At 39.6% G+C, this 26,657-nt stretch overlaps 1 protein-coding gene across 1 annotated transcript; it reads left to right on the top strand.

Moving 5' to 3' along the window:
* Nucleotides 1-1,323: 1,323 nt before the first annotated feature.
* Nucleotides 1,324-26,570, top strand: LOC117223745 (LIM/homeobox protein Awh). Its single transcript, XM_076522878.1, has 4 exons — nucleotides 1,324-1,669; nucleotides 14,234-14,559; nucleotides 24,240-24,694; nucleotides 25,482-26,570. Exons 1-4 carry the CDS (start codon nucleotides 1,664-1,666, stop codon nucleotides 25,688-25,690), a joined length of 996 nt encoding a protein of 331 aa, XP_076378993.1. The 5' UTR covers nucleotides 1,324-1,663; the 3' UTR covers nucleotides 25,691-26,570.
* The last annotated feature ends 87 nt before the right edge of the window (nucleotides 26,571-26,657 follow it).

Raw genomic sequence — 26,657 nt, 5'->3', positions numbered from 1 at the left:
TGAGAAAGATTATTCTAGCAGATCCCTTTATTGCGTTACTATTGGTATAAAATATAAATAAATAAAAAATATACATAAATATAAATAAATAAAAAATCAAAATTAATTGTCCTTACTTTGCACATCACTAATGAAGGGATCCTAGTTCAATCGAATAGAAGCAAGTGTATCAGAAACGTTCCTTTTTTTTACAATTTTACAATTTTTTTACGATTACATTATTATCACAAATGAAGAAGTATGTAATTAGTAGCGGTCTCACAGACTGGCTATAATAGTAATGTGTCAAAATTAGTTAAAGATTTCGAAAGATTTTTGTATAAATAAGTATAAGAGAGAGAGAGAGAGAGAGAGAGATAGCTTCTTCTGCTAAATAATATGTGGAATCATCAATAAAATATGTTGGAAGGGAACAAGTGGAAGAAAGCTAGATTAACTATTATAGAATATATATATACATATATAGCAAACTGTTTCGAAATGTGACTTTATTGTGAGTTGTGTACGAAGCATCCTTATGCGAGCTCGGCAAAGACTACAATGACAGGGAGACTCGTTCTTTCGTTGCTTGACCATCGATGACGTTATTGTAACCTTTCCACAAAACAAAACAAAAGTTGATGATGTAATAATATTATAGAAACAATTCACAATCATGAATAAACGAAAAATCTTCAATGAAATAAAACGAAGTCCGTTATGTGTAATGATATAAAAACAATCCTCAAGAATAAAGAAACGAAGAATCTATCACAAAATGGAAAAGAAAAGAAAAGAAAGAAAGAAAAATAAAGAAATCATGAAGTCTAGAAAACACCTTAACAGCCTTGACTCTCGACCCAACTCCAGCAAAAAGATCATCGTATCATTTGTTGAAGCCCAAGAAAACGTAAGAATCGAGCAAGAACACGCCGAAGGGTGGGGTAGAAATAGGAAGAGCAAGTGTAAGAAGAAGAAGACGACGACGACGACGACGAAGAAGAAGAAGAAGAAGAAGAAGAAGAAGAAGAAGAAGGTCGCGTTCGGATCCCCGCGGAAATTCCATTCGAGTTTCATCCGCTCAGCGTAGTTTCCCCCACCACTGAGTCGAGAGTGGGCGTGGCAGAATGGGCGGAGCCTGTTGTTCATTCCAGGGCTCTCCGTCCCTCGAACCATCGTCTCTTTGGCACAGAGAGGGTCGAATCGAGTCATGTCAGGGAACAGGACTCCCCTCCAATGTCCCACACACGAACACACCGTCGAGAGCACACAGACGGATGCACGAGGCATGTACAAATGAAGTTGAAACTGTCGGTGGGTGTGCACACTGCGGCGAGGCTGCAAAGAACAAGCTGGTCTGGGTTCGCGCGTGGTCCAAGGTGGAAGGGGCAGGACCGAGGATGCCAGTCTTCCCCGGGCCACGGATCTGGACAGGGTACCTTGTTCTTCGATCCTTTTCGTTTCTCGAGCCAACAATTTTCAACCCACTCGACCGGTGAAACGCGTGATCAGTTTCGACGAGGTTTTACCGTGCTGTGATCTGCTTTTTTGTTGAGAGACTGTATATCGATTGTTCGACGACCTGGACTCTTGAACCATTTCGGACTCTCTTGGACTTTTGTTGATCGAATCATGGATCACCGGATGACGAGGTCGTGACCTACGTGATCCACGCGTCAACGACATGAAGGTGAGTGCGATTTTTGCTTGATTCGGTCTGCTCTTAGAATGGAGGTTTGATGGTTCTTGCACAAACGTTTGTTGCAAGTAAATATATTATTGTAAGCTACGTCGATAGTCGATAAAATTTATTTTTCCCGTACGATGTTGTTGAGTTTGATCAGTGCAGTTAACTTTGATTAGTGCAGCGTTTGGTACATGGAAGAGTAGTTTGGAAAGATTTCCTTTGATTCACGATTCGATTGGTTGCTTCTCTCTTTGAATAGAAGATTTATGCGATTTCCATCTTTACTATAATGCATCTTTTAGTATACGGGAAAGTTTGTTCTAGTTTAGATTTGTAGCCTCGCTTACGGGGAGGACGCGCTGACAAGACGTGTTTACGCGAAACGAATATTTATCACTGTGTACGAACGCTGTTATTCAACCTACTCAGGTGTGTGAGATTGTGCGTGTATCGTTAAACCTGCAGTTTGGCAAGCAATTCAAATGGATGAGATCAACGGCCTACGGCTTTTCCATAACCACCAAAATAACGAACGACAACGGAATGGATATCGACATACCAACGGGTAGCAAACAGGCGGAAACCAGCAACGAAACACAAAAAACTTACCAACACGAGACGTTCACCAACACGGATAGATAGCTACTGCACACAACAGGTCAAATGGTTAACGGATATACCCATTTCAACATTTTAGCAAAAGACACCTCACAGAAGAGATTACATCAAAATCTACCGAGCCGAAGTCTCTTCTAATTCACATTGAAGTTCAAATTATAGAACTCTTAATAAATGTACTGGAAGAAACAGCATACAACAGTTACACACTGAAACAGCTAAACAATAATCACGTTAAGGTTCAAACTAAGATCACTGAAATCTACAGTAAAATAGTACTTGCCTTGAAAACAAGGAATGCCAACTTATATATATATATATATATATCAATTCAAAAGATATCAACAGAATCATCGATGAACTAAAAAATCTTAACCCTCAAGGCAAATAAACAACACAGTAAAATACGATGCAAAATAGCCACTATCACTGTTGTTTTAACGAATTAGAACCCAACGCGAAGATAACAAAGAAATTTACAAAGTAAAGAAACTCCTAAACGCTATTATAACTTTCAAACCCCCTTGGGCTAAAACAGACATACCGCATTGCACACGCTGTCAAGTTCATGGACACACAAAAAATTATCGCTTTAAAACGCCTGCATGTGTCAAATGTGCTGGTAAACATTTCAACCCCAACTGCTCATTAACAAAGAAGACAGACGAGGTAAAATGTTTTAATTACCAGGCTAGGTTATATTATAGGTTATATAGGTTACATAATATTACCCAGCTAGTTATAAAGGCTGCATAGTAGGAAAACAATTGCAGCAAAAGTTGTATCCCACACTCAATTCCAAAATAGTAACAAATAATTTTACATCTACTACACAAACATACAATCTCTCTCTCTCTCTCTCTCTCTCTCTCTCTCTCTCTCTCTCTCTCTCTGTCTGTCTGTCTGTCTGTCTGTCTGTCTCTCTCTCTCTCTCTCTCTCTCTCTCTCTCTCTCTCTCTCTCTGTGTGTGTGTGTGTGTGTGTGTGTGTGTGTGTGTGTACAATAATAACAACATTTCAAACCAATAAACTAACATAAATAGCAAGACCCACTCTGAAGCAACTGGAACGTTGGAACGCTAATGGGCTCCCACAAAGAGTTTTCGAGCTAAAAATTTTTCTCGATACCAACAAAACCAATATATTATACTACTCGTTGATCTTGACTTACAAGCAAGGATCAGATTAAAATTCCTTATTATGCTATGTACAATAGATACTGCATTGTATAGTGTGAAGGTAATTTTGCAAAGTTCATTCGTTTCATTTTTGACAATTTCCAACTCAATTGTGATGCAAAATGAACCTTTTGCGAAATTGATTGATCAACATTCATCAGTTCTGTGGATGTTCGAGTGCCTCGATACCAGTTTCCAATTTGTTTAAAAAATTTTGTGTACGCTTTCGCGGTGGCAAATGGCAAAATTATCGTACAATTCTACTTTCTTAGATAATTACAGATTGATTTACGTTCGAGATGCAAAACTGTGCGCTAATAGCGTGGAGTTTAATAACTGTGATGATACGTAACGTTATAGAAAGTTTTCAGTGTTGACATAATAGACTACAGATATTTATGTGGAACCCAATTTCTATGAAAACAAATCCAGGATTAGGAACAAATATAATTTATCTTCTAGAAAATTTCTTATAGTAAAAATAGATTAAATATGTTTGAATCGCATAAATGCATAAAGATCTATAGCTTACAATTGGGCACAAGAGTCATTCCATTTTCTCAAGTGTTGAACGTGAGACTGAGTCATCGTTGTTTGTACAGTTGTCTGCATTAAGTGTGTTAAGGGTTGGTTAACGATTTTGGAGCTTCGAGATGTTCGTTTTGATGATAAAATAGAGAAAGACGACTGTTAAGTACTACCTTTGGTTTCAACTTGTCACGTGCCATTTTAATTATGCTATTGTAAGAGGGCTTCATTGGCAAGTCTTATAGCAAACTCTACAATTTAAAAGATCTTGCGAATGAGTTGAATAAAAGTTAACGATATGCGCCATCTTTGCTTCAAGTGGAAGCATACGCTCCACTCTTTACGATGTACCGATTACTCTAACAATTGAGTTAACAGTAGATTATTCGAAACACATATTCTAGGTGACCTTGCATCTAATCTGAATCAAACTACACATCAGTTTATAAAGCTGTGGTTTAACGCGTCCGATGCGGACAACACAAAATTCTAAAATTAGTATAAACAATTCGTACTGAATGTTTAGTACTTCAAAAATTTCGAAAATTTAATATTGAAATAAATTGCAAATGACGCTGTATCATCGGCAATATTATCATATATATTATATCATCAATATTATATCATCCTAATGCAAACATTTTTAAACGGGTACATATGTACTGTCAGTACAGAATCATGCAGGCATTTTTAAATGAATAGGAACTTCAGTGCAGAAATTTTACAAGAACTTCGAAAGGCACCTTTAATGCATATACAAATATTCTGGAATGCAGCTAATGTCTTAAAAGAATTAGATGAAGACGCGAAAGCATTGGTGCTAACTATAAAATCGCGGTAAAAACGGATTCCCGCTCCTCGACGAATTTCTTCTAGTCCTGGTGATCGTGCAAAGGGTTGAATCGATGCCGGCCGAACGAAAAATTGTTTACGATACCCGGTGAAACGTATAAGGGCGATAAATCACGCGGAATGGTACTCGCTCGTGCCATTAAACGCGCGTCCGCTTGGCCAACTGACGAATCGAATGTATCCGAGCACAGCATCGGTGTCCGGTAGTCGGTAGTGAAGCCCGTTTGACCTCTTCACCCGTTGCATTTCTCACTTTGTCAGCTCATCTCCGTCCCCCCGAAGTGTTGACGAATAAAAAATGACTCCTATTATTCTTCTTAACTACTCGCTGATTGCATTCTACGGCGATCGCGTCCACCTACGACGGCCTCGGGACGAATTGAAAAATTCTTCGGTCGACGAAATGAAAATTCGACTCCCACTGCAACGCTGACAACACGATGGATATTCAATCCGTCGGGCCGACAGCTATCCATCACATTCTGCAGACTATATTGCAATTGGGAAAAACAGCCAACCGTGAAAGTCTATGCTTCTTTTGCTGGGGCTCGCTTCTCTGTCGCTAAGAACGTTGTTCTTAGGGTTAGATTAAATTGTCAGCGACAATTGGAGGATATTTTGTGGTGTCAGCGAAAAATTGAAAGGTTTCAAGTGTAAATGAAAGTAAATAAATTAAATGGGAAATTGTTTGTGGACGATAGAAAAATAATATTTTATTGTGCTTAATGTGGCGAGATGAAGTGGAGGTAATTTTTGCTTAAATCTTACTCACACTGATGCACAGATGCCTGCAGCTGGAACATTAAATGAACATGTCGAGCCTACATTGTAGATTGCAAATATACAGAATTACTATTAAAAATTAGATAAGAAATACTTCGTGATCTCTGCGCAAGAAACTAGTATTGTACATCATCTTAATGACGATAGGAGAATAATATTTTATTCTCTTATTTTCGAAAATCGACGATGCAGCATTTTTAGATCGACAACATTACAGACAGCAAATAAAAATATTATTAAAAATGAGTTATACATTAGTTCACTTGTTGGTATATTTCTTATAAGATCGGAAAATTCTTTTGAAAATGTTCCGTCAGGAAATCATTTTCGTGAGTCTGATGCGACTGTTGCATTCGGTTTAGCAGGCCTACGATGTTATTTTTTCGATTTTCTCGGGGCAACCCGGGACAAGACGAACATTTCAGCCGGTTGTAAATTACCCCATGAATTCCGTGGCGCTGGTTTTCGTCGGATCATAAACCGGGGACGCCATTGTAAAATCCCACGGTCGACCATGGTCACCACAGCACCATCGTTTAGTTCCGCACGAGTTTTTCCGTCGCGTAACTATTGAACAATTAGAAAGCACTCCCGCAGTCGTTGCCTCTCGTTTTCATCTCAGGAAACGCATCATTCATGAATTTAATAAAACAATGACCACCGTAGCAGCACGTTCTTGGTCGCAAACATACGAACGAGCGAGGACGAAAAGGGACAGCGCGGAAACGGTCCCCGTGCAGCATACGTTGCGACGTTGGGGATCGTTTACGCGAATCAATCCGACGAGGAGCGAAAATTTATTGTTCGCGAACAATGGCGTTAATGAATCGCGATTTGATAGGCGTGTTATGCTGTGTTTTCGTCGCGTAATATTTATTACGCGATAATAGCTATTTACGAGCGAACGTTGCTGAGCGGCACAATGAAGTGTCAGCGAGTTTCATGAATCTGAAACGTCGCAGGCGATATCGTATCGCTCTGTCGTTCGCGAGTGCGTTACGCGCGTCTTGGAAATTACATTGCGTTTACACCGAGGTATGTCGGGCCAGTAATTAATTTGTTAGCTGGAATAACCTCCTTGGAAAATATGTAATTGAGCCTTGCCCGCTATGCATCGTTCGCGGACGAATGAACTGCAGCTACAAACTAGACCAGAGGACGACTAAATGGGAAATTTGACCAAAAGGAGTTAGATTTGTATAGAGAGATTGTCTAAAAATCAGCTGAATAGTTAAAGGGAATAATGGCTGTACAATTTCTTCAATTTATTAGGAACTGTACGATTTTGAATATATCCTAAAATCTCACGTTGAAATAAAGTTAAAATAAGTTAATCTTGTTGGCATTATTAATGTTATTAAATGAAAGATTATAAAATGAATTTAATATTAAAATTTTTTATCTATAACTTATACAGTTAAATTTAGTGCGTTATCCTGCCAAGGTAACAATTATTTTTTAATATGAATAATTTGATGTATATACTTGGTCTTTTCGTACGAAAATATATAAATAGATTAAAAATAGATATGAGATGTACTCAAATCATGTAAATGTAAGATATTAAAAGTCGATGACATTGTAATTTTAGTAATTTCACAGCCTAATATTTCCTTGAATAAATCATTTCATTTTATGAGTAAAAGAGCAAACTCGACTAAAAATCGAAGAGGAGGTCGAACGCATTTTTCTGATTGTTTTATCCATATCTTTGCAACTTCTTTCGTTTTTCGCTGCGAAGAGTTTTATGATGGCGTTGAGAGATCAAAGATTATGTGACTAATAACCTGACTCGAATTCCTTTTAGAAATAATCTTTATTTATTAACAGCGAAACAGACACGTTTAGAAATCGAAGTTGCTTCAACCACCTTTCTACTATTTTTATTTTTTCACTTCGTAGACGACAGGTATATGAGTAAAAATAAAAATAAAAATGAAATGTCGGCGGTATACATACTGACACAATTTTCATTCATACATTGCTGACATAACTCATCTAAAACACGAAAAAAGATCTCAAGCACATTCTAATCTCCTTCACCTATTTGATTTTTTAATTATGGGAATAGCAGGACGGCTAGGTGTCTGCTACTGCATACAGGACAACAATGAACATAACATGGCGTCGGTATCGCAACTTTTCGAGGTCACAATATATTCCAGTAGACATTAAAATCGAAACAACAATTCGGAACAACAAGTTCAATTGGTTTAAAACTAAAAAAAGAAAGGTCTGCAACGTTTCTTAATCGTCTTCAACACTCTTTCTTGTTCAACCCTTTCGCACCGCATGTTATTTTTTAGCTGTTAATGACATTTTTTTCTCAGGCTAATTTTTATCTCTGTGTATAATAAACAGGTTTTTATATTAGTACAGTATTATTTATATCCTCCTCCGTATGAATTTGAAAACGATAAAATTAGAGAAACTGTGCAGCATACTGCGTGATAATCAGGCTTAAATCCAAAAACTGGAGACATTTTCTTGATCGCATTCAACCACCTTCAGAAGATCGTTCTTTAAAAAGATGTCACGCGTGACATAAACACGGATTTCTCAGCGAATCAATATGGCGAAGCATACCACGCAAAGTGACATTCAATTTGCCAAAATGTTTTGAAACATATCATATACCTTGTATTGCTATTAATTACCGTAGGTCATTCGTGACATCTGTTTAATGGTTATGCGTGTACACGCAGTGTCTGTCAATAAAAGAAAAAGAGTGTGTTAATGCGTGTGTCAAGTCAATCTTCAGTCTTGTTTATACTATTATGTATCGAAATATAACAATTATTTTGCATACTTTTATAGTTTTATAAGCAAAAACGCATTTTTCTATATTTTACCCATTTCATGTTAGCAAAGTCAATTTTGATCAGTCAAATTTAATTAATGTATCTATTCTTTCATATACGGCATTTTAAGCGAATATTCAGAGGGCTGTCTGGCCAGCGGAATTGTGAACTTCGGTGGGATGCGAATGGGTTAATTAATGGTTGATACGGAGCACAGGTAGTGGATGGATCTGCCGAAACGGCAAGAACCGCGTGGAAATGGCGCTGGTTCCGCGACAGAGGTAATCGACGGGTCCTCGGGTTCCGTCGAAAAGGAACACGGGGCTCAGTTTCCTCGGGAAGATCGAAATGCCAGAAGGTATAAATCACAGGTGGGGAGTTCAACTTCGCCTTCGGCAGATCATAAATCAGTGACCGTCCAGCTATGCATGAAATGATTACCGGCCCGGCGCGGCGAGAGAAGTCGCGACGAGAGGAGAGGAAGACGGAGAGAGGAAGGCGAGGGCGATGTAGCCGTAGCCGTCGCTCGAAATTGGCTGTCGTCGATGTTGTCTTTCTCTTGAGGTGTCTGTTATGCAACGGGCCTTTTCTTTCGACGTTTCTTCTTTCGATGTGCTAGCTCCGAGAGCGGGCTTTCGGCGCTTCGCATGCAAATCCGCGGCCAAGTGTACGTTGTTCCTAGAGTTGCTGGTTCGTCGACGGCGCACAACGCACAGCGCGCAAATGAAAAAAAGTCGCTGCTTCAGATTGATTCAAAACTATGCGCATGATGCGTTAAAATATCGAAATAATTATATTTAGCAACAGAATGTTCGAAAAATTGAATAGAAGATTAATTTCAAGTGAACGAATATTATGATGTCTGAGAATATTTAAACGCCACAGCAATGCATTTGATTCTGCACAAGAGATTAATGTTAAACGTATTTTGTGCAAAAAATTAATGTCGAATGATTGTACATTCTGCGGAAGAAATTAATATTAAAAGTTGTATGATTGCTTATAAATTACATATTCGTTTGTAGAGTGGATTTGTAATAATCGAACAGTGATTTTGTTTAATTTGTAACAGAAAATTCTGCGACAAGGAAATACCCAAGATTTAAAATTAAAATTTGAATGTGTAACATCATAGAAGGAATTATAGAGACAATAATAAAACAACGGCAATTTATAAATTTCCGTTAGCCAAATAGAGCTAGTATAAATCCGATAATAGTGCAGTTAGGTTCGTACGCGGCGCCTACAGTGATCTCGTCGTGAAGATGTCGCTTACGCGTGCGTTGAAGTCTCCGGAACGGCTAGAATCATCCTCATCATTAGGACGTAATTTTCGAAGAACCGCTCATCCTATCCAGCTGAAATTTCTTTTGCCGAAGCACCTCTTGTCTGTCTTTACAAGATTATCTTACCACCTAGTAGATTATGCAAACAATTTACCAAAAGAAAAATCATTTATCGAAGCAATAATAATTCTCTATCAAAACTTCCAACTTCATTGCCTTTGGATCGCGATGTTATAAAATAATAAAAATGTTGAACTTATATTCAGAACTTAAAGAACGGTATTCAACAAACATTAAATTCACAAAAATATTATTTCCGTATAATTTTAAATTACCGTATAATATCTCGAGCAGAAAATTCCTACGTACCGAATAACTTAATATCATTGAACGTACCGAACAATCTTGAGCAGAAAGTTTAGAGATAAGAAAAATTCGAGAATAATGTATTCTACGTTTCTGGAATATCTCTGTCAACAGATAGCGCGTGACAGTGATCGTGCAAGGTGTAGGAACGAGGTAAACACCCGGACACGCATTACACGGAGGGACGTAACGTAATTAACTCATTGATCGCACGCTAGGATGAACAATAACCTTTGTGCGTTACTCGTGTACCAATTAATATCATTGAGACGAGGTTCGACGTACACGTGTGCACGCGCGAGTGTGTACACGAGCACGTGTGCCGAGAGACAGCGATAAGAAAAAATTGCATACAGATCAGATAAGCGTTATCCGTGCGTTTATCTCTACGCACTCACAATGACTTTCTCTCCCCCTTCGTTGTCTTTCTGCCCTCTCCCCTTCCCCTCCTTTTCTCTACGGCGGACACGTTGCCCGAGAAAAAGGAAAACGAATCAGCTGGGCGGTGTGTCGTTGTCGATTGTCAATTAATCGCGAACCTTAGCACGGGTTTATCCCGTGCGTTTCTTGACTAATGAACGATAGCATGTTTCGCTGTGAATGCTTAATCGTCATCCTTCTTTTACCTTGTTCGTTTGCACAGAAGCGTGAACATCTGTTCGAGGTCTTTTTCGAAACAAAGTTTAATCGATGAGTTTCAATAGGAAGAATTATAGTTCGGTGAGTTTTTCTTTTTGTAATTTTACAAAATGTCTAGCGCCAATTTGGTATTTGAGTTGAGGATTTGAAAATTGATTTTCATAAATAGACCGTGGATTTTATGCCTTTATGAGAAAAATTAGCTGGCGAAATATAAAACAGTGAGAACAATAGAAGAAGTGCAAAATGTTTCGTATTTACATTGCTGATCTTTTTGAAAAATAAAAATCGTCTGCACCGATTGTGAGGTTTAGAATTATTTAAGGATTGAAAATAATGTACGTTCTTTATTATTTCAAAATTCACCTATCCAATCTCATCACAAATGTATAAAAATTACACAGGTCTGCTTACGTCATCTTCAGTCTAGTTGCGTCATCATCAATGTACTAACAATAGAAAAGAAGATCAGTTTCTATTAAATGACAGTTTGTTGCACTTTACTTTCCATACAGTAATAAATAGACTGCGGATCGTTGTGCAAAATAAAAATTGTTTCCATTAATTGTCAGATGCAGGAACTGAACAGGTATTTATTTATTTTCGTAATATTTACAACAAGTTGACAGTAGTACAATAATATTCTCAAATTGTTTAACTGTTTTTACTGTTTTGTATTTGGTCTACTCTCAATTTTATTATAAGCATATAAAATTGATATACAATGTTCAGCTTCAGAGTTGAATCTCAAAGACGAGTAAAATGTTAATGCTTTGAGAAATGACTGGACAATTTCTCCGAGCATCTCAGCTGCAAATTGACTACCTAATCGAGACCAACATCGAGAGAATTATACAGTACTTATCTATATATATATATATATATAAATACGTAAAGCGATACTTACCGCATAAAAGAAGAAACACAAAGTCTTTGTTTTGTAATCTTCAGATGGAAGCACAGAAGAAGATTGGCTGAAGGCGAACATATTAAGCTGCAGACCCATCCTGAAACTTCGCCTACGTTCCGTTGCTTAGAATCATTAACAATTCCCCTGGATTTAATAGCCCTATCTCTGAGTCGAGCGATAAATCTTGTCAAATATTATACCAATATAAATTAATATATAGTGCGTAGTAAATTTTCTGGACGGCATACGTAGGTTTACACGGGACAAGCTTATAAGAAGAACCCCTTTCCGGTTTATAGTTGCCGGAGAGGGTCCCCCGTTCGCCGTTTCCAAGTCTAATTAATTAAACGGGAACTTGTAATGTTTCCTATGTGTCAATTAATTCGTTAAGCGCCGCCAGTTTTTAAATTCTCTACGGATATTCGCTAGTTTGTCAATTTTTCGAACGCTAATCACGCGAATCCTTCGAGATGCGGTAAACAGAATAAAAATAACACGTTTGTTGGAGTAAAGTGATTCATTTCTATGTAAGATTGCAGTAAACAAACTGCCAGATTGAAACCAAAGTGAGTTGGACTTGCGACGCTTACTGTTACCTGGTTCGTTCTGCAATCTTTTGCATCTGTTTTCTAGAAACTAAATATGCAGCTATTTAAACAAACTATTCCGAAGTACCAGCTGTAGGCCAGTTTTTATATGCATATTTTGCTTGTAATCAGAGTTGATTACTTCAGATTATTTGAATTTTGTTCGGATAAATATTTATCCAAGATAAGTTTGAATTGTTTCGGATAAATGTTTATTTCAGATAAATTTGTATTGTTTCGGATAAATTTGTATAAGGTAATTAAAAAGATAATTAAGATAATTAAAAAGAATTTTTTCCCAGTGAATCCTTTGAGTAACAATTATTCATTATTCGTCATCAAATAATTCTTTATTCGAATGAATTATTCTGTTTATTCGAATAATTCTATAATTGAATAATTCTTCGAATAATTCTTTATTCTTTACAATTACTACTACGATCGTATAATGGTTATGTATAAGTTCTGCATACATTTTTGTGGGACGTATAATTTTTGTATAATTGTTGTATAATTTTTCATGTTTTTTCACTACAGAGTCTGAAAATCCTATATGTAAATAAATTCTAAATTCCATTAGGTCATTAACTATGAAATACATACTTTACTGTATAATTTTACTATAAAATCTATGCATTTCATACTTGATCACCTAATAAATACAGAAAAGAATATTTTCCATCTATTCCATTTTTCTTCGTTCGAGCAACGAACAAGTAACAATGGTCAGCGTTAACAATTTTTCCCGACTGAATGGAGAGGAAAGAAACATTGGCGCAGACAGAGAGCAAAGTATCGGGAAAGGGGCGGGAGGGTGGCGGGAACTCGAAATTACCCTGTAAATTAGACGACTCGAATTTACACCGCCTACGTATCCGCTATTTCACTTAAATCTCCGCGGCACAATGAGCAAATTTGCGCCCACCAGAGCCCGCGCCGCGGAATCGCGTGCACGCACAGTGATACACGACGTGTGTGTAATCATGCGAATCGTAGACGTTGGACCAGCCCATCCGGGGACCGAGGGATCATGCCCAGAGCGGCGTCATTTATCAGCCGGCGGCCTACCGCTCGTTTATTATTTCACTTTGCCGAGTATTAATTGAGATTTGGAGCCCGCAGCCAGGCGCATTCGTTCTACACACCTGGAAACGGCTCTCCAACCCCACCATTTGCTTTGCCAATCGATCGGTGATGGCCACTTTCGGCTGTCCGGAAGTCCCGAAAAATGTCACCGAACAAAAAAACGCTCGTTTTATTCTACAATCCGAGTTCAACGAAATCATTCAATACTCTTCTATTCGTTTTTCTAATCATTTTGCGATTGTTTTAATTTCGAATTGACATTTTCAAATTCTTTTCATCTTCCTACTATCTAAAATTGCAACTACTTAATTTTACTATAAATGCGTAAAATCCACAGTCTATTAATAATATTGTACTTCATAGTTTCAAGATATATTGTTACGCCTGCAACACAAATCAAGCTGCAAGTATCCAAGAAAGTAGAAATCTATAGGAATTTTGCTATTTGTTAATAAGAACATTAATTGAGTTTTTTGAAATCAATTTGAGATATACAGGTACCTGATCATGTACACGATGATTAAACTTCCTCCATCGTTCTTCTAGTTAATTCGAAAACTACTATGATCAAAGTTTACAATGCTTGAACATTAAAATCGCGCTACAAGGTGGCACTTATTGCATGGTATTATACCTTGTACCGTTATTTTTATACCTGCCCAAGTTCGAGCGGCAGGGATCCAGTCAACCGGGAGACGCGCCATACCGCTGTGCGGGACCCTTGGCGCATGCGTCACCTACCCCATTCCTTGCGTAACTTATTTTCCTGTGAACACTGCTCCCAGTGCATGCGTCAGCTAACCCCACCCCATCGACGTCAAATCTGACTTATTTTCCTGCGAACGTTGTCAATATCTTAACGTTGACAAGAGTCGCAACACTCTGACTGGTCAAAACCGGTGAAAAGTCTGACCAGCTCGGGAATCTGTTGCAGACGGAGATCGAGGCGGACACCGAGTGCCCGGACAGCATCCTCTGTTCGAATAACAACAATAACACCACGAACAACAACAACAACAACGTGCCGAGCATCAAGAAGGGCGGCGGCGGGGGGATCGTGAGCAGCGAGGGCCACGATGGCATGGAGATGGACTGCGGTGGTTGCGGGGAAAGCGTGCGCGAGCGCACCGTCCTCTGCGTAGGGGGTCGTACCTGGCATTCCAGGTGCCTCAAGTGTTGCGCCTGTGCCAGACCTCTGCACGACCAGCACTCATGCTTCCTCCGGGGGATGAGGCTTTACTGCAGGCACGACTACGCCTTGTAAGTATAACGCGTTTCTATTTGCGGATACCTTCGCAAGCCCTTCGCAGTCTCCCAGCAGTTCCTGCACGACTTCGACGCCGTCGAACACCTTCGGGTAACGAACATGGACGCCGGACACCTTCGATCTTAACCCTGCTTAATTATTATCTTATTCGAAACATTGATTTCCATGCATAGGATCGAAAGCAGGAACCCACAAAGTTGCAGTCTATTGAAGATTCCTGTGAAAAGAATCGCTAAAATTTCTGCCTCAGCTTCTAGGATCTAGAAGAGTACAGTGTTGTGTACAATTATAGACTGTAAGTAACTTTTCAATTTGTAACTGATGTAACAAAACGAAAATTTAGCAAAATGTCATATTTCTTTATTTCTGTTTTCTGTTATTTCTGATATAGAAATATACGAATGTGGTGTTTTGTTAAGTTTTCATTCAAGTATCGCTAAAATTGTAAAAGTTACTTTAAGTCTGTAATTGTTTACATCACTGTATGAGCGACGGTTAATGTGGGGTGACCAATTGCTGCACCTTTGCTTTCTTTTCGAGCATAATTAACATTACATTCATCGAACAGGACATATTACATTTTTTCATAAAAAAATAAATAAAATGAAATAATGAAAAGATTTGATACGTCTTATTCGATAGATATAAAATTAAAATTTAATTTTGGAGAACTAACTTTATATTTATAATATAAGGCAAATTAAATCTTTTTATTAAAAAATAAATGAAATGAAAAAATAGAAAAATATATTATTCCTTATTCGATAAATATAATGTTAATTATGCTCGAAAACAAACTAAAGACATAACAATTGGTCATCCGACAGTAACCGGTTCCACTAGCCTAATCAAATTGAAACTGTCAACACTAGAATTATCAAACCAGACGAAATGACTGGTTTCTGACTTCTTCTTTTACAGTTTCCGATAAAGTAGAACTCGAACTTATCTGAACTCCATTTACTGGAATGAAATTTCGGGCAATGCCAGGTATAGCGATCTTCTGCTGAACTCCTGTTATCTCAACTACTGCGTCGAGCGTCACTCCAATTATCTGAAGACCTGGGTAAAGTGTTTGGTTAAATCCATTTATTTGAACGCGAATTCCGGTTATTTAAACGAAAAGTTGCATGTAGTATTCATATAAATGGAGTTCTACTGTATTGTAAAAATATTTCTATGAGACATGTTTAGATAAAGTTTCTTATATAAGAATTTAATATACGGGATGTCCCAAAATTATTGTACAAGTGGGAAATGAGGGGTTCCTCAGGTCATTTGAAGTAACTTTTTCCTTAGCGAAAATGCATTACGAGTTATTAACGAACAACTGTGACCGCTCGTTGGCTCAGCCGCTTGGCGCCAGCTGATCTTGCCTCTTATTGGTCACTGTTTATTGTTAATAACTCGTAAACGAAGCCGCGGATTGCATTTTCGCTAAGGAAGAAGTTACTTCAAATGACCTCAGAAAACCCTCATTCCTCGCTTGTATAATAATTTTGGGACATCCTGTATATTAAATTCTGGGACACCCTGTAACTGACTAAACTTCTGTATTCAAGCTTATATTAAATTAGAAATCGTACAGAAATCAACGGAAATATAAATCTCGGTTTACTCAACAAACTAGCACGAAATTGTATCTTTCAATTTGTCCAGGTAATTCTGTCTGTAATTTTGGAAATCTTGGCGCTCGAAGTGTTAAAAGACGGTCACTGGAGCTCGTGTAAAGAGGACAGACGATATTGGCGAGTCACGAGCTTTTAATCCGAAACGATAGCCCCCGGAATCGATCCCTCGGGAGCTGTTCGTGGAATCTTTGTGGCCCGTTGCGCGACAGGGTGTCCGAGATATCGGTTATGCTGGTGTCAGCGTACCTCGCGAGATCGGTCCCATAAGTCGAACAAATGATGGTTCTTTCCAGGAGCACCGATGGTAGCCGAGAGGGGAACATCCTCTTAAGCTCGGCTGTGCTCGTACCAGTGGGGTGTCTCCACCGGCTACGACGAGACAGAGCATTATTCGATTCATCGATAAACCCTCGTGTTGCTCCCGGATTCCGGAACAACTGTCGCTCTTGACAGATTTAATCAATTGGATCTCGACTTTACACGAGCCTGCCTTTATCTCCGCTTCGGCGCAGGCGTTACGGTTTGTTCTCTCCGAAACCGTAGGTTCGAGCTGCATCTATTAGCTAGCCTAATCAGATTTTTCGTTCTTCACTCCAGTATGACGGTGTTGTTGCGTACAGTAAATGAATATTACGAGCTAATAGATGCAATGCAATTGTTAATTATTTAAATCGACAAAATATTTTACGACATATTTAGAAAATATATAAATCATTCCAATGTCCCTTAGTTGCACCATTGTTAAATATACAATTCATATATCCTGTTAGTTGTTACACTGTTATTTTTAGTATATCCTGACACCCTTAGTCTGCTACATATAAAAAACGTTATAAATATCATCGAAACTAAACTGTGCAAATACGGAATATTTCGTCTTACCAGGATAACAGGTTAAAAAAAGAACGACTACACACGACAATTACACGAGTACATTAATAATCCGTACGATTTGGAGTTACGTTCGATCGACGGACGGCATCGAAAAGCAAAAGGTCCCGTTTACGAGGTCCGAGCGATTACACGTTAAACGATTACAAAGCGATTCCGAAAGGGTGGTGGTTTTCGATCGGGAACACGGCTACACGTATAGATATATGTGGCAGGCATGTGGGTGCCGAGTCACGAGTAAAAAGACTGGCAGTGTTCCCGAGGAACCGATGGAATTCGCCTCGTAAGCCAGCTCTCCCGGGGCCAGCTGTGAATTTCTCTCTTTTGCCCACCCTCTCGCGCGATCGTCGTCGGTGCTTTTCAGTCGAGGACCGAGGACGGGTGTCTTTTAAATTAATAAATATTCGCCGACGCTATTCTCCGACGATCCGGCCCCTCTCCCACCATTTCTCCTTTTCCCCTTTCGGAGCCACCTTTTGGGACCCCCGCCGGTCGTTTCCCTCGCGCGTCGCTTCGACCGTCTCGACCGGAGTACAAAACGAGGCGAGGAAAGAAACCGAACGCGAGCTCTCCGGGACCAGAAATCGCTCTATTAGCGGGGTCCTTCGGGGACCGTGCGGATTCCGGTTCTCTTAATTCAGTATGCCCGAAAGATCGCGGACAGCGAAACGGCCGCCGCCTTAATCACAACCTTATCGTATTCGCCTTAATGGCACTTAAATGCGAATGCCTACGCCTTCCGTAAAAAGGACCCGATCCCAATCGCGATGGCTGATCTCCGATGCCACCCCCTCGGGCCCCGTCGCCGAATCATCCGGACGATTTCCTGAATACCCTTCGGGAATAATCAGCTACGGACCGCGTCTCTCGACTGCTTCCTGTTCGCCTTTCGTGACCATACTTCGGCCTCGCGAGTTTCCTTAATTGGGCACAATAGGACCCGAGGAAAGCTGCCCGAATTGCTTCAAATGGCAACAAATTTTTGGGACACCTGCGCTTTCTTTTATTTTGATCGTGTTATGATTTACTTTCTGAATTGATGATACTTGTTTTCTGTACTAGAATTCCATGTTTGTATTCAGTCTGTTCCCATCGTTATTTTCTGTAAAAAAAGCTCTCGCAATTTTGTCAATTTTTCAAATTTTTCAAATTTATGTTAGCAAACATTTGTTCTATAACAGTTTCATCCCGAGACTTCAAAGAGAAGTTATTAATAGATCGGTGGATTTTTTATGTATTCATGACAAAACTGACTAGATCAAACAGATTTTATATATTCGCAACAAAAATGACTGAATCATATCCAAGATGGTTAAAACGTGCGAAGTATTTGAGAATACTGTTGCATTAATCTAATCTATGTATTAGATTATCTTACTCGAAACATATGTGGGCTTATAAGTGAAATTGCTTCTTGTAGTTTCTTATAAAAATTCCTTATAAAAATTTCTGATTGTTAAAAATTTTATGAGAAAATTCTCCCTCATCTCAGTCCGGAAGACTGTCAGGTAGCAGAATCGGGCGTATTTTATTCGAATAACGAATGCAATTTTATTCGTAGAATTTACTTGAAATTAGTCGAATGAAACTTTATTTATGGAATTTATTCGTGAGATTAGTTGAACAAAATCCGGTTCGAAAAATTTATTCGAAATGTTGTTCGGAGCTCTGACAGGTAGTCGTAATGGAAGGCGAGGTGTTAACATTTGAGGGGCAACGCGTGACAATAGCGTATCGGAGCAGAGTTCGATCGAGCGTGCCGGTCGATCGCGGGCTCGGTTACAAAAGCTTCGTGGCGTAGGATTGGGCGAAACACGGTCGGCTCGTTTCTGCTTTCGTTTTTGGTTACGAAGGGACCCGTGACCGCGAGAAAAAGTCAGTTGAGATGTCCTTTATTCGTGGCCCCGGCCATCGGTGCTGGGGCTTCAAACGTCGCAACGTGACTCGCAGCTCGCAGCTCGCGCGAGAGCATGCGTGGTACACGTATATATGCTCGGTGACGTGAATAGCTGGTCTGTACGTGAGGTCCGAAGAAGAAGAGGAAGATGACGAGGAAGATGGAGAAGGTAGAAAACCGGGGAGACTACGTCGAAAACATTAATCACCCACCGGCGAACCACTGACGCGCCCACGTGACGGCCACGTGACTCAAATTGCGGACAGATTTTAGCGAAATTAGCTCTGGCTATCTGTTCTTGGAGCCCTCGTTACAGCCTGTGACTAATTATCCGTCAATTATCACATTATCATAAAAATCAGCGTCGCATTGTTGCAGACTCATTATTTAGTCACAAAATCGTCGATAGTCGCGTCAACTGTCCTGATATTTTGGAAAAATTAAATCTCTACGCATCATCTTACTCCCTTAGGCATATTTCTACCTCTCTTCCCGAGCTTCACCGTACGCTCTATGGTTACCATAATTGTTTCAACCGTCTACTAGTTAATGCATATCGCTATGGACTCTTTCTTAATTATTTTCACTACTTATACCCGTCTTTCAGACACTCTGCTATTGTTTCGATTACTGTTCATCATACTACAAAATCTTAATTCTTAATAGTTAATTAAATTGTATTAATCGTCCTTTGGTATTCTTATTTCAACGACCGTATTACTTGCATGTCTGATAATCTTCCATTTATCATACATCCTGTGCGATACATATTGTATGTACTACACTAATTCGTACGTTTTTGTTATATCATTATATATATATTTTTTATTTTTATTGTATTCGTGTGACGACTATACTGTATTTTCTACCTCTTTTTCTGTAACAATGGATCAAAAGAGTTTAAGAATGCTGTGTTACATTATTTTCAATCTATATTGGACCTATCGCGAAAGAAAATAAATTTTAATATTACTTTCATTTATTGAAATTGAGGTAGACACTTTTTATTTTGCATACAAATCCAGAGACTAGTGATCAAGGTCATCAATTTCTCGCTACTTCTGTATCCAACAGTTTTTCTAACTTTTGACGAATCTTTGCAGTTACTAGTGTGCTTAAAATCGTAGAACGTTTTGAACACCATGGCCTATGGTGTTGCCAGTTCCCGATTCATTCCGGGCTGGAGGTATCAGCGCGGCCGCCGAAAACAATAATTCACCGGTAAAACGCATCGAGCGTAGTAATTTATTTAGTCCCGTGGTATCTCGGAACGATATCGAAGATCGCGATCGTGATCTGCCTGCGGAGCGCGAGAATCGACTACGGCCGTGCACGGGGGACCATGAATTCTGCCGTGGTGAGGTCGGATAGCGCCTGACTTAATCCCCTGTTGACTTATAGGGCCCGCCTATGTGGAAGAACAAATGAATAAATTAGGGCGGGGTCGTTTGGTAGCCGATGTACGGCCCTGAAGATTTATAGATACCCAATACCAGTTTACCCATCCTCCCGGCTGGTTACACGGGGCTTCTGACTGTCTACCTCTTCTCTCTTTCGATCATCCGACGTAAACGCGCGAGGAGGATAGGGGTGGCGCCACTATTTATGCTAATCACACCTCGCCCAGCGTCCTACAGCCCTGTCTCGCTCTGCCATTCGACGGTCGCGTTAACTTTTGCACTTTCCCGGTTACGGGGGACCATGGCATATCCGGAGACTGGTCGCAGAACATTCAGAGCAGAGTCAATCAATTTTTATGGGGATTTGTTTTAACACTAGTACTAGTCAACATGACTGGTTTCCGATGTTTTCTTTTGCAATTCCTGATATTATAAAAAGGTTTTTGTCAGAAATTTTTATACGAAAAAACTTCTTCATTCAAGCATATATTATAATTAAAATCGTAAGAAGTTTAAATAAATCCAATCTCGTCATTGAAATAAAATAATATACAATATACATTAATTAACAATATACATTAGTCACGTTCAGGGCTCGGTAGTTTTAGCGTTAAGGTTTGGGAAAGACGTTCTCGAGTTATTTACTAAAGAACTTTGTGATATTTCTATGATTGGAAACTCTCGAAAACCAGGTAGATAATAATTTGTCTAAACAATTGACGAGAATATTGATACGGTATGAATTTATTTTTATTTAACTAATAATTAGACTCCGGATTTCATGCATTTATGAGAAAATTGATTGGTAGCAATTTAAACTAGAGGAAAGATTAAAAGAATAAAAGAAATGGTAATGTCTTATTTTTAATCTATTAAAGTGATGAAAGAAAACTATTGCTAAAATTAAATGATAACTATATTTAATTCTCATTCAATTATATTGAATAAATAATTTGATTTTCTGAAAAGAATTTATCATGTAAATTCTGTCGAGATTTATGATAGGAGCATATCGAAAATGTGTCATGTATTTATTTATCATTATCCGCGGTTTCATAGCGATTTTTCATGGCGCAGAATAGTTTATAATAATCGTGTATGGTTATTGATTAAAGCACCAAAGGCAACGAAAAAGTTTGAACGCGCAACTCCACGTCTGAGGGGCTGTGTGCTTTGCTTCTAGGCGTGCCCTGTGCACGATCACCATAACCAATAATGCCCGAAAATATCTTCGATGCGACGATGACTATACGATTCGTCGTCAGACTAATCCTTCCGTAGCTTACCATATTTTTCCATACAATAAACCTTTAGTCGATCGGGCATTCTTCCCGTTCACCCCCGGCTTATTCTTCTTTTCCTTGTCAGGCTTTCTCTAAGCAAAAAGAAACCCTTGTCGATGTTTCCTGACTTCGAGTTGCACAACTTCTTCGTTATTCAATTTGGTGGTTTGCAATTGGTCCGTTCTTGCAATTTTATTTTGCCTTACAAACTCATCTGATTTTACCAATTTTTTAACTAAAGGCTTTTACAATTTTTTAACTAAAGGCTTTTACAATTTTTTAACTAAAACCTTTTAAAATATTTTATCTTAATGTCTTACACAATTTTTTAGTTAAAGGCTCTTACAGTTTCAAGACTATACTGTATTGGCACTTTTCTAAAGACAAATTTGCTTTAACAAGTCTTTTTCATCTAAAGAACCCGTAGAAATTTGAAACTGTACTATATTTGTACCTTTTCGGTAGACAATCTATTCCCACAATTTTCTTCTATACTAAAAGTTCTCACAATTTTTTGCGGTTGCACGAAATTAACTTTAGTGGCTAATTCTCGCAATATAGTGCCTTCTATGACAAAGCTTTTGTGAATCAGGAACAGGAGATCAATAAAACATTCAAAGAACTGCTTAGTCAAAATTCTTAATGAACTGGTCTGAGAGAGAGTTTGGCAGATTTCTCTATTTGTTCAACATATTAATCGAAATAATGTTCACCGACAACCAATTTATACGGGAGGACATATAAAATCCTTTTCACCTAAGATCACTAACATCTGCGCTTTATTACATAATAAACATTATCACAGTATCGCCTCACACAGCATCATATCTCAATCACATTCTCCCTAAAAATTCCCCCAAAAATTCTCAATTTACAAAATTATCCAAAACCGTACGAATATCAAAAACTTACAATCGCTTCCCAAACCAGTCCACATCCTGAGAGAAGCTCGGTCAACCCCTATAAAATCGCTTCATTCACAACTGAGCAATCGTATCATCGGAATCATCCCTAACCGATAGAATCTCTCCTGCGATTCAACTGCAAGGCCATTCGCGAACCATTTTTCACTGAATCCATTAATCGACGGTGTCCGATGACGCTACTGCTAATTAGGCAGCGAGTCGTTGCTCATATATTCCGAGCGGACAGCACTGAGAGAAAGAGAGGACGCTGAATAGATAGAAAAAAAGAAAGAGAGAGAGAGAGAGAGAGGGGGAGAGAGAGAGAGAGAGAGAGAAATTCTCGGGGCGTGTCGCCTGTTTCCTGGTCGTCGGTCTACGCTCAAAGGGTTCGAGTCATTTGTAGGGCGAGGGGAAGCCGCGGGACTGAGATGTCGAGATAATCTCGACGTAATCTGCCGGTCGAATCGCGAGAGGTTGAACCCGATCCTGAAACCGTGGAGAGAGCCCCGCGCTTCTGACGCGCTGCTCCACTCCGATGTCCCTCGACATCGAGTGGCGGAGTAGTATGTTAATGAGGACAGGGCCATCGGATTCTCGTGCACGGAGGTCCTGAATGAACCTGCAGCCCCGACCAAAATAGCCCCTTGTCCCTCGCGGCCTCTCCAGACCTCGCCAACGAGAGAGAAACCTGCGGACGCGACCGCTAATTTGAAACGGAAACGGTATTCGCGGCTTTGCTTTCGATTCTAAGCTGCGATAACTGCCAATTATAACGCCGCAAAGTATCCTTCTTTCCGCTGTTAATCGTCTTTTGGGAGAAATTATCGCTGGGTCGATTCTGTACATTGTTTTTATTGTCCAGTGGGGAGAAGGATGAAAGTTTCGTAGATTTAAAGGAGATGTTGCTGTGGTCAAGTATAATTGGAAGAGGCGAAGTGTTTTTGGTACAACTTGTGTGTCCGTTCAATGCAAAAATCCTGTCATTTGTAGATCGCGGATTTAATGTGTTTATGGTAGAATTGTGTAGTTGCGATTCAAAGTAGTAGACAGATTAGGAGAATTGAACGATGTCAATCATTATTTTTGTACTATTAGAGTTATTGAAGAGAGACAGATCTTACTCTCTAGTTAGTTTCCTTGCAATTGTGGTTGATGATATTTATTTCACATAGAAATCCGCAGTCTAGTAATTAGTTATACGAGGCGAGGATTCGAGAGAACTGAACATTCTTTTATCTAGCTTTTCTGTGCAAACAAACAGTAAGAAACAATTGAAGACAAATTTTTCATCGAGAACACTGATCGTTTTTGATCTAACCACCGGAAATTGTTTTTATTATTTGTTTAAGACCAGAAGCCAATGCTGGATACAAATTCAGTAAGATGTTAGGGTAAAAAGATAGAACAAAAGATGAAACAAATTGATACAATTGATATTTTAGGGTAAAGACCTTATTTGGACCTATGTCATGAGACATGTTAGACACTATTTTTACCTGTGTTAGAACGATGTTACGCACGCGTTTTCCTGGATCCTATACATAATTTTGGGACAGCAGGTATATTTCTATATTTCCTCTAAACTCGCCATAAACGCCATCACAGCAACTCTAACGGAGCTTTAAAATCCACAGGAATGAATGAAGGGTTTCCTTTCTAATTGCAGAACCTTCGGCGCGAAGTGTGCGAAGTGTGGGCGTAGCGTGGGCGCCGGCGACTGGGTGAGAAGGGCCAGAGAAAGGGTTTATCATTTAGCCTGTTTCGCCTGCGACGCTTGTTCCCGACAATTGTCCACGGGGGAGCAATTCGCCCTGCTGGACGCCAGGTTGCTCTGCAAGGCTCACTATCTCGACGTGGTCGAGGGAAACAATACCTCGTCTTCGGAGGACTGTGATTCCGAGCACGGCGGCAAGGGTAGCAAAACGAAGAGGGTCAGGACGACCTTCACGGAGGAGCAGCTCTCTGTTCTACAGGCGAATTTTCAACTGGACAGCAATCCTGATGGGCAGGACCTGGAGAGGATAGCGCACGTCACAGGATTGAGCAAAAGGGTGACGCAAGTTTGGTTCCAGAACTCGAGAGCTAGGCAGAAAAAACACAGTGGGAAGATCAAGACGCAGAGTGAGTACTTCGATACTTCCTTCGGTAGACAATGGATCCTTGTGCACAATGTTCTTTGAAAGTTACTTGTTTCGTCTGAAATAAGATCTCTTACCTACACAGTTGCTAATGTAATGGTAATTGATAAGTGGCGTTAACTTGCTCAAGACGTTTTAAGCAACTGACACACGAAAAGCTATTTCGTTTCCTCTGAAGTAAGATTTGTTATTGAGAGGCTAACTAAAAGGGATGACTTAGCTAACTTTGCAAAGGACTTCTTCTGCGTCCGATAGGATAGTCGCTAAAGTTCAGATCCGAGCCAAATAATGGTAAATTGAAAAGCTGGACAGGCTAGAAACAGTGGTAAAGGATTAACTATAATGGTGACTGATGAATACTTGGTCCTATCAAAGATGCTTAACGCAACCAGAAAGGTATTTCCCTTGAAGTAAGACTTTTGTCGATAGAATATCTGCTAACAAAAATGCATACCCGAGTGTCAGACTATCTAAGAATGTGTAAAATGACTGCGCAGACTAAAAACGACGACAGAGGACTAATAATAATGACAAAATTAAGAGTTTCAACTCGACTGAAGCCACTTCGTATAGCCCTTAATGCAATCTTTATCCCTGATTCAGAGTGTCTAGATGACTTTAGAGGATGTTTAACTGCATCGAGGACTCTAACAAAAATTAATCTACAGGAATGTTTGCTACATTTCTTGGGGGATGGAGCAAACCTGTCCAACATCCGGACCATGTTCCACGAGGACTTAACGAACGATTTGCTTGTTTATCTTGTCCAGTGCACCATTCGCCCCCGATGCAACACCACCCAGGGGACCTGTACTCTTCGGGGGTGAGCATGGTGGGCGCCTACTTGGGCGGCTACCAGGGTGGCAGCGCCGGAAGCGAAAGTCCCGGCAGCCCCATGACACCGCTCACCCCATTGACGCCTCTCACCCCAACGACGCCCAACCACCTCCAGGCGCAGTTCTGCCATCAGGCTGGGTAACTGCGGCCGAGGATCCCTAAAGACAATTTTTACGTGAAACCGGTGACTTCTAGGAGTCCGTGGATCCTCGATCGATCATCCCGAGAAAAGTTTTATTAGCCGTAAGGACATATTCGCGCGAAAATCGTTCTAGTTGATGATCGAAGTGTAACAAGTGCGACCATCGCCTCGAAGAGACTCGTTCGGTGGTTTATAGTGAGTCTGGTGCGATGGTGGATGGAATTCCGAGACGTTTCGAGATTATTTCGAATGTATAGCTTTTTGGGGGACCTTCTTCTAGCGCTGAAAGATTGTTAACTCCTCTTTTGTACATACCGGATAAAGAAGAGTAAAAGTGATAATATGAATAGGATATAGGATTTCGTGGTGAGGATTCTAGACCCTAGATAGGTAAAGTTATAATTATTTATTTCGATTACGACAGTCTGTAGCTTGTATTTATAGACATTTCTTGACAACTGTGTTGGTCATACATGTGCAATGCTATAATCGAGTTACTTCTTAAGATTCGTTATTTTTGCGTACCGTGACGCGATCTGTCTCATCGAAGAATCGTTTCGAAAGTCGTCTCTCGATTGTCTATGTTGTTTGAGGAAAGAATCATTCACAGTTGTGCACATTTAATTGATACTTTACCGTTTTTGTGTAGCGAATGATTGCAATATGGCGGCCGCTAGTATCTTCTCGGTCCTTACTGTACGCGTGTCCTACGAACTATTCGAGTCTCGAAAGTGAGAATTGTATATAAACCTGTCCCGTAGCTTTTGTATATAAACCCGATACCTGTGCATGAGTATTTGATATTGCGCTTGCGTCGTACACTGATTCCCGCAATATTGTAAACCGTACTGTTATTAATAAAAGTGTCTTTTACTGTTAACCAGTTTACTCCTTGCCGGAAACACTTATCGTCGAATTGCAATCCTCAGACCTCCGAAACACCAAATTCTGCAACTCCAACCGTAAA

Source organism: Megalopta genalis, chromosome 6, assembly GCF_051020955.1.
Source record: "Megalopta genalis isolate 19385.01 chromosome 6, iyMegGena1_principal, whole genome shotgun sequence".
Classification (NCBI taxonomy): Eukaryota; Metazoa; Arthropoda; class Insecta; order Hymenoptera; family Halictidae; genus Megalopta; species Megalopta genalis.
The sequence above is the reverse complement of the archived record's forward strand: the minus strand, read 5'-3'. Positions and strand labels throughout refer to the sequence as shown.

Coding starts and splice junctions, on each gene's coding strand:
- LOC117223745 (XM_076522878.1), top strand. Junction 14,560..24,239: donor TGCAGGCACGACTACGCCTT/GTAAGTATAACG, acceptor TTCTAATTGCAG/AACCTTCGGCGCGAAGTGTG. Junction 24,695..25,481: donor TGGGAAGATCAAGACGCAGA/GTGAGTACTTCG, acceptor TATCTTGTCCAG/TGCACCATTCGCCCCCGATG.